The sequence below is a fragment of the Pan troglodytes genome, chromosome 10 (genome assembly GCF_028858775.2).
Source record: "Pan troglodytes isolate AG18354 chromosome 10, NHGRI_mPanTro3-v2.0_pri, whole genome shotgun sequence".
Taxonomy (NCBI): domain Eukaryota; kingdom Metazoa; phylum Chordata; class Mammalia; order Primates; family Hominidae; genus Pan; species Pan troglodytes.
The window spans coordinates 170,359-183,040 of NC_072408.2; the positions used below are offsets into that span (position 1 = coordinate 170,359).

Consider the following 12,682-nt stretch of genomic DNA (forward strand, 5'->3'; position numbering starts at 1 on the left):
GTACCGTGTTTCAAAAATAAAATTCTAAATAACAGTTAATAAGATCAGCAATTTAAATGTTGATCTCAATAACATTATTACATTTTGTAATATTGCCATGATACTAGAAAAGAAAAAGATTACAGGCAAACAATATAAAGGTTACAAATGTTGTCAGATGCATTTTCTGCACAATTTCAATTTATACTAAATATTTTTTCCTGTGGAAACATTTGGTCCAAGTTCCAAACAATACAGTTACATTCTGAAAATTATATTCTTAATTTGGTCATTCTATCAAAGGCCTATTTACATCTTTTAGAGAAATCTATGTTATGTACCTGTACAATGATCATTTTTCAGATTGCAAAATCTATGTAAAATTGTTACTACATGCTATGAGTGTAGTAACAAGCCTTTACTGCATTCAAAACATATATTGAATGTAAGAAGCTCAATAAAAGTCTATGGTGAAACTCCATCTCTACTAAAAATACAAAAATTAGCCAGGCGTGGTGGTGGGTGCCTGTAATCCCAGCTACTCAGGAGGCTGAGGCAGGAGAATAACTTGAACCTGGGAGGCGCAGGTTGCAGTGAGCCAAGATGCCACCACTACATTCCAGCCTGGGCGACAGAGCATGAATCCATCTCAAAAAAACTAAATAAAATAAAAAAGTCTATAAGGTACTCAAAATTTTGTCTACGGCATGTATGGCATTGGTTTTTATGATTTATGTTGATGCTTTTATGCTCTGAAATCTTATTTTTATTTACATTTTATTAGACATTCAAATTCACATTTCTTCCCAAAAATAGACCAAATTGTTCATAATGTTTACATATAGAATGCATGAATTTTTAGGTAACAATATGGTAAAAATGTGAAGATTGACATAATTATGTCTCAGGTTGAGCTCTGAGCCTGGCTCTGTCCCACTTTCTAGCATGAGATAGAAAACGGCCCTGAAAGGCAACATCTTGTTTTAATCCAAATGATAAGTGATATCAATATTTGTGTCCTCACTCAGCCTCACATATTTTATGCATGCCCAAGATTTTCTAAAAATGAATCTACTTTCAACTTAGTCCTGCACCCTCAGATGCCTACTCCAAATTTCCAAGACCTAAATATTTCAGAAGATAGTCTAAATCCATTACAATTTGCTTCATTACTTATTCATATCAACTGTGAAGATTTCCACAAGACAATGAAGCACATGGGGTGGACATATTTTCGGCTGATAGCTTTCATGGCGGATCAGGATGAACTGGAGTTATAAAAAGTTGAGACAAGCAACTAATTTTTCTTCTGCTTATTTCTTACACAACTTCAGTTATTTAGCATCAAAACACTTACACCCTACACAGATGCTTTTAGTGACACCTCTTGGCAAATTGCATTCACCACTTTCCCCCGTTTTCATTTTATGAAAATAATTTAGAGCTATTGTGCTCTTTTTTCACAGTGACTAATTGATTCCCCTCTGCTCCCCCTGAAGGTGGGTGCACTTACATTTTTGAAAAGTGAGCAGTGTTCTTTCCAAACTTAAATAGTTTTTCATAAGCCAAGTTCATAGTACACAGTGAATGAGATCTATATTTTTCTATACATTTTCCAGTCTGATGGCACTAGCAATGTTTTGTAAAAAGAATTTATTCTTAGTGAGATCAGGTTTCATTTTATTTCTGTTCTTACTCTTCCACTTTCTAGTTACTTTTCACAGGTGTTAATGTAAAAAAGAAATCTCCAACTCAGCAAAGCTTTTCAAGTGATGTTCTACTTTTATCTTAAAATCAGTAAATATTTTTTTTAAAAATATATCTTTGCTCCGCCGGTCCAGGATCAATAATGCCGATTTACCTTTCAAGAAAAATATTTAACATATTTATTAACACTCTATCTCTTAGAGATGCCAGTCTATGCTTTTCTCTTCCAGTGAAGAAATCAAGGGTACCAAAGTCAATGTTGTTGAGTTTCACTACTTTTGATCACATCTAGGAATAAGACCATGTAATTTGGTAAAGAATTACAAGTAAATTTGGTTATAAAGAAAAATTACATGTAAATTTCTTGGTAAATAATTACATGGAAACCCTACACAGAACAAAAGTGGTCTGTTGCTATGAGTATTATTTTATAGATCATGGACGCAGATCTAACCCAAGAATGGTTAGATGGTACAAACTAGAATTGCTACACACTTGAGCTGATTCTAAAGAGTGAACTCTTTATTTAACAACTTGCCTTCACCTGAGTTTTTCACTTCTCAAGTTCTAATGTCCTCTGGAAATAAAGAAAACAACCTTCAGCATTCTTGCTAGATATTTCTTGGCTTACCTCCTCACATTTATAGAGTAATAGATGTTCGCAACATACAACAGCATTCTGTTCATGGAAAGATATAAATCATCATTTTCATCAAGAGCTACTTTTTTAAATGATAGGTTTGTTTGGAGTCATTTTAAGTGTGTGATAAAACATTGTCTTGGGACTTAAATGTACTTTGATGCAGATTTTGCATCAGTGAGTAACATATGTATAGAGGATAGCAAATAGTGTCAGAAAAGACAAGACACCTCACAGGATACTAACAAATCAAACATCAGTCAACAATCTCTAAGATGTACATTCATTTGGTTCTGGTTAATACACTAGATCATTTCCCTATGATTAACTTCTTTTCTTATAATATGAGAGACAGAATCTTGATAACTGTATTACTGATTAATAGAGTTAATGATGTGTGGTATCTAACGTCATTTTTATATGATGTAACACTTGAAGCCAATTTGTTTTCACTCTTTTCTTGTATGGTTCTAAAGCCACCAGAAGAATGGCATGGCTCATTTTCAGTAATTCCAATCTATATACATTCATAATTACATACATACTAAATACACACATTCATAATTACATAATACATATACACATTCATAATTACATACACAGTACATACTCACATTCATAATTAAATACACAATTCCATTCTACATGCATTGAAACTTTTAAAATACATCACTCATTTTCAGAGCAGATTAAAATAATCCTCAGGATTAGACCATATTATAATACAAATTTCCACTTAAATTTAGGCTAAAAATTCATTCAATTTTAATGAAATAATTAATTATGTGTCATCTGAAAAGCATTACCATAGGCCCACATATATAATTTAAACATTTTAACTATAATTTAAGCTCATCGAAATTATTCAAGAATTTCTCTACTATGCCTTTATTGAAGAAGGAGTTGGAAATTATAGAATGCTGTAGATTGCATGGAGGCTTGCTGGGATTGGTTCAAACAGCACAGGTGACAGCAACTGAAATATTGAGGCATGAATGGTGGAACATACATGGATACAGTTAAATTTTTTCTCTCTTCCTTTTTGGTAAAATTGATCCCACGGATATGGACAGTTTGTAATGCTGCAGGAAGGATAGGGAGATGTTGTCCCCTTTTCTTCCTTCCCCCACACCTTACCAAATGGAGTGAAATATATTAAATAGATTGCAGGGCAGTGACTACAAAGTACTATTGCAAAAAACACAAAAACATAACAAGTTCCAGAATGCCAGGAAAATTTTATCTCATTCAATTAAAAAAGAATTTATATACATATGTATATTACTTTATATATCTATATGTGTGTATATGGATGTGTGGGGAGATATATATATATATAATCACATCCACATATCTACAGATATGTGATATATATATGACATCCATATTTATCTATCTATATATTTATATCTATATTGATGTGTAGAGATATATATCTATAGATATCTCACATACATATAGATGTAATTATGTGAATCATATAAATCTGGATACATAAAATAATAAATATATTATTTGTTATATATTATATTACATATAATTATACATTATATATTATTTATTATGAATATATTTATTCATCTCCAGTTTCTGGCAGATAGTTCCCAAAAACCTGTTAATTTCCTAATCAGTAGGGATGTTAATAGAATCTTATGGGACTCATCACCAGAAAGATCAAGCTATGATTAGAAGCTTGGAACTTTCAGCCCCACCTCTTTGGGGAAGAAGAGAGGGGCTGGAGATTGAGCTAATAAATGATCATACCTATGTGACAAATCCTCTATACAAATTCCTGAAGTACAGGTTTCAGAGAGCTTCTAGATTGCTGAACGCATTTTGGTTCCTAGAGGGTGCACACCCGGGAATGCATGGAAGAGAAGCACCACCCCTCTTCCCACATACTTTGCCCTATTCATCTCTTCCATATGGTTGTTCATCTACATTTTTAATAATAAATGGGTAACATGAGTAAAGTCTTTTCCTGAATTCTGTGAGCCATCCTAGCAAATTATCAAACCTAAGAAGGGGGTCATGGGAACTCCAATTTATAGCTGGTAGGTAAGAGGCACAATAGGAAGCTTGTGATTGACATCTGAAGTAGGGGTAGTCTTGTGGGCCTGAGACCTCAAACTGTGGAATCTGTACTATCTTCACGTAGCAGTGTCAGAATTGAGGCAAATCAAAGGACACTCAGTTGGTGTCCACTAGAGAACTGAATTGCTGTGTTGGAAAAAAAACATGCATCTGGTGTCAGAAGTGAGATACTGGGAGTGCTGAGTGCGTAAGAGTAGAAAAAGCAGGGTGTTTTCCTATACTATGGAATCAGCTGTCAGTTTGTTTTTATCTGTTATACTAATTGGAGTACTCACCCAGCTTTACACTTTAGAACTCATTGAGCATATTGGACAAGGAGAGAGAAGAAGAATGGACTCACTCTACCCAGTGTGCCATTGTTCAATATTTAATCAATAATTACCAGCCTTAAAAATTATGTCTACTGCTACCCAAACAAGTAAGTTTTAACCATTATATTTATAGTTCTAATGATATATAGATGTAATGTCCAAAACAGATCACATCAGAGTTTCAATACAGAGCTCACAATACAGAATCTCAGCTATCCCATTTTTATTAGATCTATAGTTTCTTTAATAAACTTCCATGAATTTTGAAAACTTTATGAAATAATATTGGGCAAGTTATCACATTAACTTTTGTACATGAGAGTGTCCCCTATCCTAGTTTCTTAATCATTCTTTTTAAAAGTATACCAAATAAAGTCAAGTTAAAGAATAAAAGCCTATGCGCAACTGAGAAATCGAAACACAAGTTGCCAAGAGTTAGAAACTTCATTGATTCAATGAATTTGAAATAAATGCAACTTTCTTCTTACCTTATTGTTATACAGTCTTACTCTCAGGACACTGCTTTCCATTGCATAATAGAATTGAAGATGACAGCTCTTGCCCAGGCAATGACACACAGAGCTATTTAGGTAAGCCCTGCTGTCTAAATGGTTAAGAGTGAAAGCATGCTTAGCGCCTACCCATACATAATAACCTGAAAGATAAAAGAAAAAAGAAGCAATTTAGGAAAACATTAGCTTCTTTCTGTCTGACTAAAACTATCTCATTTCTGAAGTTTTCAAAACCAGACTTAAAACACAAATATTTTACTTAAAAGGATAGAGTGTCTTCAAATGATTACATCAACTACAAATAACAGGTTTTCATTTTTATATATCATTTCCAATATGTAGAGAAATCTCCTAATTTCTATAATCAAAATTTGATAACACCCTTTTGTAAAAGTTCAAGATTCCTGTAAAAGAAACCTACATATACAAATTGCTATACCACCAAATTATTGTCATTTTCTTTTAAATATCACAATTCAATCCTTTTTTAATCAAGAATTTCTCTTCATCCTTCCCAGAATTCTTGCCCCTCTGGATGATTTTTTGATTTACTTTTTGTAGAAAATCCTTTATAGTTTTAGGAAATACAACTTAAAATGTCTTCTTTCTTACCAAGCCACATAGAGGTATGAGATATCTACAGTTCTTTTAAACGTCACCTATGGATTTTGTTTTACATAAAGATATTGCATATAAATTTTTCCCCATCTGATATTTAAAACCAGTTGGAGCTGTTCTTGAACTTAATAACAATGACAACACAGATTTATAAAGAGATTTCTATAATTTTACAACTTCATTTTCAAAAATAAAGTCTGAAATGCTTCTTCATGCTACTGAAACTGCTGCACGTCTCTGACATTTATTTAAAAAGAAGTCTCTAAGGAAACCCAAATACAACAAGAAAGACAAAAACAAGAACATGAGACCAAATTTTAGCCTCACATATTTACAGCTACAGCAAATACTAAGCATAATATGATCCTTAACTGGATAAACGTAATGTAAAAGCTTACACTATTTACATTAATGTCTTTTGCACAGTAAATCATGTCTGACTTTCAACAAAAAATTACAAGGCACCTGCAAGGCAAAAAGCAGTTTGAAAAGAGTAATTCTAAAAAGTAAAGTCTATTAATCTTTTTAAAAATAGTCTGTACACTATTCACAATAGCAAAGACATGGAATCAATCCAAATGCCCATCAATGATAGACTGGATAAAGGAAATGTGGTACATATACACCATGGAATACTATGCATCCATAAAAAGGAATGAGATCATGTCCTTTGCAGGAGCATGGATGGGGCTGGAAGCCATTATCCTGAGCAAACTAATGCTGGAACAGAAAGCCAAGCACCACATGTTCTCACTTATATGTGGGAGCTGAACAACTTGAACACAGACACAGGGAAGGGGAACAACACACACTGGGGCCTGTTGAGGGGTGAGGGGAGGGAGATCATTGGGATAAATAGCTAATGCACGCTGGTCTTAATACCTAGGTAATGGGTTGACAGGTGCAGCCAACCACCACAGCACATGTTTACTTATGTAACAAACCTGCACATCCTGCACACGTAGCCTGGAACTTAAATAAAATAAATAACCATAATAATAATATTACTGCTACCCCCAAAAAATAAAAAAATAAAAAATAATAATCTGCACAGTAAAATATATAAATATAATGCTAAAGACAGCAAAAACGAATTACATTTATAAATTGTACAAAAAAGAAATTAAATTTCATGCAATTCTAATACATTCTATTAAAAACATATTAAGATACACTAGGAAATAAATAAGAAAATATTAGCAAGTATACACTTAAAACAAAAATAAATTAAGACTTTAAATTAAATGCCCAATAGGCAGAATATAACCTAGAATGGCCATAGTGTCAAAGAGAAAATTCATGTACCAGAAGCCCTGAAATGTAACTCGAAATAGAGTAAATTATATAGAAAATAAAAAGGAGGAGTCAGGTTATGGAGTGTGAACATTAGTTGGGTTTAATAGAAACTCAAGATGAAAAGATTAGAGGGAGTAAGAGAGAATTACTTGAATAGAATAACATAATTTCTGCAAGTGATGATATATGTGCATTCTGAGCATTAAAAATTAAACATATACTCATTCCTGCACTCATCATACTGAAATTTTCAAATAACAAAGATAAAGAAACAATTTTAAAATCTGCATTAAACTAAAAACCATTACATGCACTCAGACTTCTCCGTCACTACAGCACATATCAGGAGCTAAAGAGGGAAAATCACCCTGTACTTAGAAATTAAAAAAAAAATTCTAAAATTGTATGACCAGATAAATTATTATTTCGAAGTGAGAACAATTTTAAAACATTTTAAGTTTACAGGTACTATGGGAGCTCATCACCACAGATCTTTTCTAAATAAAAGAAAAATTGATTAAAGAGTCAACCTTTGCAAGGGGATAAGGGAACCAAGAAGGAAAGCATAAAATCTAAAAAACAATGGTGAGTAAGAAAAATAATGAAATATATAAACTTACTAATTACAAGTATCATAACAAGATATTGACTTTAAAACTCTTTAAAATGTTAAACTGTAACTCAGGACCAAAAAATAATTAAATGATAGTTTGGTCTTTCTCATGTTCAAGAAGGCAGAAATACTAGAGCACTTTAGGTTTTGTTAAAGAAATTTCATATAAAGAATATACCCTAAAAATTAAGAATAGTCATAACAATAAGATATACAAATTAAAGCTTCCAGGTCAGTGAAAAAAATAAAAATAAAAATGTAACAATACTCACCCCTCCAAGAAAAGGAAGAAAGAAAAAAAAGCAAAAAGAATAAAAGTAAACAGAAAATACAAATTAATATGTTAGCAAGAGGAAGAAACTCATTGACAACAGAGCAGTGTTGAAAGAAAGAGAGAAAGAAAGAAGGAAGGAAGGAAGCATGGATGGAAGGAAGGAAGGAAGGAAAGAAAGAAAGAAAGAAAGAAAGAAAGAAAAAGAAAGAAAGAAAGAGAAAGAAAGAAAAAGAAAGAAAGAAAGAAAGAAAGAGAAAGAAAGAAAGAAAGAAAGAAAGAAAGAGAGAAAGAAAGAAAGAGAGAAAGAAAGAGCTGGCTGACTTGGCTGGGCATGATGGCTCACACCTGTAATCTCAGCACTTCAGGAGGCTAAGGTGGGTGGATCACTTGAGGTCAGGAGTTTGATACCAGTCTGGCCAACACGGTGAATTCCTGTCTCTACTAAAAATTCAAAAATTAGCCAGGCATGGTAGCACGTGCCTGTAGTCCCAGCTACTTGGGAGGCTGAGACAGGAGAATCACTTGAATCCAGGAGGCGGGGGTTGCAGTGAGCCGAGATCTCACCACTGCATTCCAGCCTGGGTGACAGAGTGAGACTCTGTCTCAAAAAAAAAAAAAAGCCTTTTAATACTTTTTGTTCACACGATAATAAATCCTGAAGGAAATAATAAAACTTAAAAAATATTGTTAACCTAGTATAATTCTTGTTTTAGACTGTTGGAAACATAATTGTTATTTTCACCTTCAGCTCCTATGGCAGAATGTATTTTCAATAAAATATACTCAGTATATTCACCAAGGCCTCCTATGTAATGTCTTATAACTAGTTACCATAAAGCAGAATTCTGAAAGTAATACATAAAAGATATTATTTTTTTTTCTACCTTCATCATCACCTCCTTGATCCTGCTGAGGTGTGGATTCGAATGCAGGGATCTCTCTCGCTTTTGTGCGCATCCAGGAAATTTGGCCAGCAGATGCTTCTGACGTCCACTCACACATGTCAAATTCAAACCCACAGGCCTGACACACTAAACGGGAGAAAAAGATCTTGGTGGACTATTAGTCTGCTAGAGTGGCTGCTTAACCAAGTTATGTGTTGTAATCAACCAAAAGGCTTATATACACACATACACATCAGCACACACTAATTTATATCTGGAAGTTGGGATTCAATAAGCCTTAGAGTGTACCAGCAACTCCATTTTGCAAAAATTTCTCAGTAGATCCACATGTACAATATCCTCTCAAATGTGACCCATTGCCATAAAAAAAGTAGATTCCTAGTTTTTGTTGTATGTGTCACCACTTCAGTCACAATATGTTTTAATTTTTTTAAGAGACAGGGTCTTGTTCTGCCACCCAGGCCAAATGCAGTGTTGCAATCATAGCCCACTGTAGCCTCAAACTCCTGGGCTCAAGCAATCTTCCAGCCTCAGCCTCCCAAGTAGCTAGGACCACAGGTGCATGGCACCATGCTCAGGTAATTCTTTTTTTTTTTTTTTTTGGTAGAGATGACATCTTGCTATATTGCCCAGGCTAATTTTGAGCTCTTGGCCTCAAGCAATCCTTTCATCTCGGCCTGCCAAAGTGCTGGGATTACAGGCATGAGCCACCATACCCAGTCAACAATTTTTAAAATGGCTTTATATTTTACCTTACCTACTTTATGGGATTAGATTAGTTAGTTTAAATTATTTACTATTCATAATCACACTGAAATTTTATAGAAGAAACATTGCATATCATTCCACAATGGCTTTAGTTTGTTTCACAAAATGACATCGCCTTAAATTGATGTATTTAGTATAAACCACCACAGCCTCCCAATAACACTCCAGCTAAAACTAGGACATTAATGGCAACAAAGGTTGGCGTGTGCACTTTCCTGTGAGTGGTCTCTGAGTCTCACATATTGCATATATACCAGAAAAGTGAATATCTCAATTTAACACTTACATCTCAACTCTTCATCTGTAGCATCAAATCTGCAGAGATCTGTATCTGGATGACATAGCTCCCGCTCAGCATTCAATGCTTCTTGACACAGTAAAATTCCATCCGTTAAATTTAAAGATTGGCAAGAAGTGAAATGCAGGTGCAACTGGAAAGACTCATGTATTTTGCTTTAATGTTAATATTCATTCTACAAAGCACTCTGTAACCAATTTCTCTTTATGGTATCATCACCCTTTAGGTAACCCTATCTCTCTCTCTCTCTCTCTCTCTCACACACACACACACACACACACACACACACACACACACACACACCACTCAAATAGAGACAGAAAAAAACAGAACAAAACAACTATGCCAATGTTTCAGAATTTTAATCATATCTCCATAATGACAGGCAAGCCCCAAAGCCAATCCTTCATAGGAGTAAAAAAATTGCCCTAATGTTGGAACTCAGAGTCTACTATTTGAAGGACAGTTGTACATGTGTCTAATACAAGATATGGTGCCCCTTAAACGTGGAAGGTGGATCTTCCCTGGAACTGCTTTCTGTGAAGCCTTCCCAAATTGTGTCTGTTGGCTGGCCATGGTGGTTCACACCTGTAATCCCAGGCATGGACTGGCCTTTGGGAGGCCAAGGAGGGTGGATCACCTGAGGTCAGGAGTTCAAGATGAGCCTGGCCAACATGGTGAAGCCCCGTCTCTATTAAAAATACAAAAATTATCTGGGCGTGGTGGCATGCATCCATAATCCCAGCTACTAGGGAGGCTGAGGCAGGAGAATTGCTTGAACCCAGGAGGTGGAGGTTGCAGTGAGCAAAGGTCACGCCACTTCACTCCACCCTGGGTGACAGAGCGAGACTCCATCTCAAAAAAAAAATTGTGCCTATGTTTTTGTTTTCTTTTCCCCAAGCCCCCCAATATAAGACTTGAAGGTAGACTAGGAGTCCTTTCTGCCCATACCACTTGCAGACAATTCTCCCTCTGACCTTCCTAAATACCCAAGCTTTGACTCTCATGTCAAATGGCACCCCTCATTGTTCCAGCTTGTTACAATCACCTACAGACACTGTAGGTGAGCCCTGAGGATGCCCTGTCCCTCAACCCCTGAAGATTCTAGCTCTGAGCTCACTGTCATTCTCTGTCATGTAAATATTCACTTTTATTTGCTTCTCAGTTTCTTGATCTCTTCTTATTGATGACTTTGAAGGAGAACTTTGATGAAAAACAACCTTTGCCATCACTCTTCAAAAGAAGTATTACCATTACTAATGATGATAACGTTTCCTTGTCTTCATTTCAAGTGGTCCACTCACCAACCATCATCCTTATCTGTCCAGTTCACTTCTTTTCATATCTCTACTCTAAGAATATTTCAGCTGCGCCAGCTTCTACAAGCCCAGGATCCTAAATTATTTTCAGTTATTTCCCTCACCTATCTTGTCTTCATTTCCTTCATTAGAGATGTCAGACAAGCAATCACTCCCTGGCCATGCTCATACTTCTCCATACTCTCATGGCAAAAACTCTAGAAAATAAATCCCTTCACTTACTCTAGCCTGTATCTGTGCAGCTGAATGAGTGAAGAAATCATGCAGATTTCACTTTGTCCACAATCATGCAGACTGAAATGACTTCGTATTCATGACTACTCACTCCATTGGCATCAGGGTGACCCTCATTCTTTCCTTTTCCGCATTCCTAGACAACTATTCAAAGCTTTCTATTCCCTCTTTTAACTTCCAGCTCTTCCTTCCCTATTGTCATTCTCAGCTCACCACCTTGCTTCACATTTCATTGGGAAAATGAGAGAAATCAGAATAAAACTTTACAAGTCGCATCATCAATCTCACTGGCCAGCTGTCCACACGCTTTGCCCCCTGTAGGAGCGGGTCAACTCTCCATGCCCTTCTCTGGATGACGTCTTCCATTTAGACAGAAATTTCATCTCTGCTCGGCTATTTAAGGAATCATGCTGCCAATTTCCTCTCCTCTCATTTACAACGATGTGTTCTCTTTCTCTACAAGATCATTTCCTTCAGGACCTAAATGGCCAAAACTTCATCCATCTTAGAAAAACATTCTCCTGATCCGACAACCTTCTCCAACTAACTTCTCAAAGTTCTGCCTATTCTCACACTGACTCAAACACTAGTTCTTTCCCCTCCTATTCTCTCTTGAATCTATGTGAATAACAGTTTTTTTAATTGAGATAAACTTCACAAAACATATCATTAACCATTTCCATTTTATCTATTTTAAAGTGTACAAGTAGGCTGGGCACAGTGGCTCACAACTGTAATCCCAGCACTTGGGAGGCCGAGGCAGGTGGATCACTTGAGTTCAGGAGTTCGAGACCAGCCTGGCCATCATGGTGAAACCCCATCTCTACTAAAAATACAAAAATTAGCAAGTCATGGTGGCACACGCGTGTAATCCCAGCTAGGAAATCTGAGGCAGGAGAATTGCTTGAACCCAGGAGGCGGAGGTTGCAGTGAGCCGAGATCGCACCACTGCACTTTAGCCTGGGCAACAGAGTGAGAGTCCAACTCAAAAAAAAAAAAAAAAAAAAAGGCCGGGCACAGTGGCTCATGCCTGTAATCCCAGCATTTTGGGAGGCTGAGGCAGATGGATCACCTGAGGTCAGGAGTTCAAGATCAGCCTGGTCAACATGGCGAA

The 12,682-nt window shown here is 35.7% G+C and overlaps 1 protein-coding gene across 1 annotated transcript; it reads right to left on the reverse strand.

The window, feature by feature from the left end:
* Positions 1-5,106: 5,106 nt before the first annotated feature.
* On the reverse strand, positions 5,107-11,934 carry LOC129136827 (MAM and LDL-receptor class A domain-containing protein 1-like). The gene is made up of 5 exons (XM_063785362.1): positions 11,836-11,934; positions 10,004-10,148; positions 8,929-9,075; positions 5,220-5,386; positions 5,107-5,136 (listed from the first exon to the last, which is right to left on the reverse strand). Exons 1-5 carry the CDS (start codon positions 11,932-11,934, stop codon positions 5,107-5,109), a joined length of 588 nt encoding a protein of 195 aa, XP_063641432.1.
* Between the last annotated feature and the right edge of the window lie 748 nt (positions 11,935-12,682).

Bases quoted from the DNA above. Each gene is read 5' to 3' on its own strand.
- LOC129136827 (XM_063785362.1), bottom strand. From the start codon at position 11,934: ATGGAAGACGTCATCCAGAGAAGGGCATGGAGAGTTGACCCGCTCCTA. The intron at 9,076-10,003 runs GTAAGTGTTAAA...TCTCCCGTTTAG, and splicing joins TACAGATGAAGAGTTGAGAT to TGTGTCAGGCCTGTGGGTTT. The intron at 5,387-8,928 runs GTAGAAAAAAAA...TTTATCTTTCAG, and splicing joins TCAAGGAGGTGATGATGAAG to GTTATTATGTATGGGTAGGC.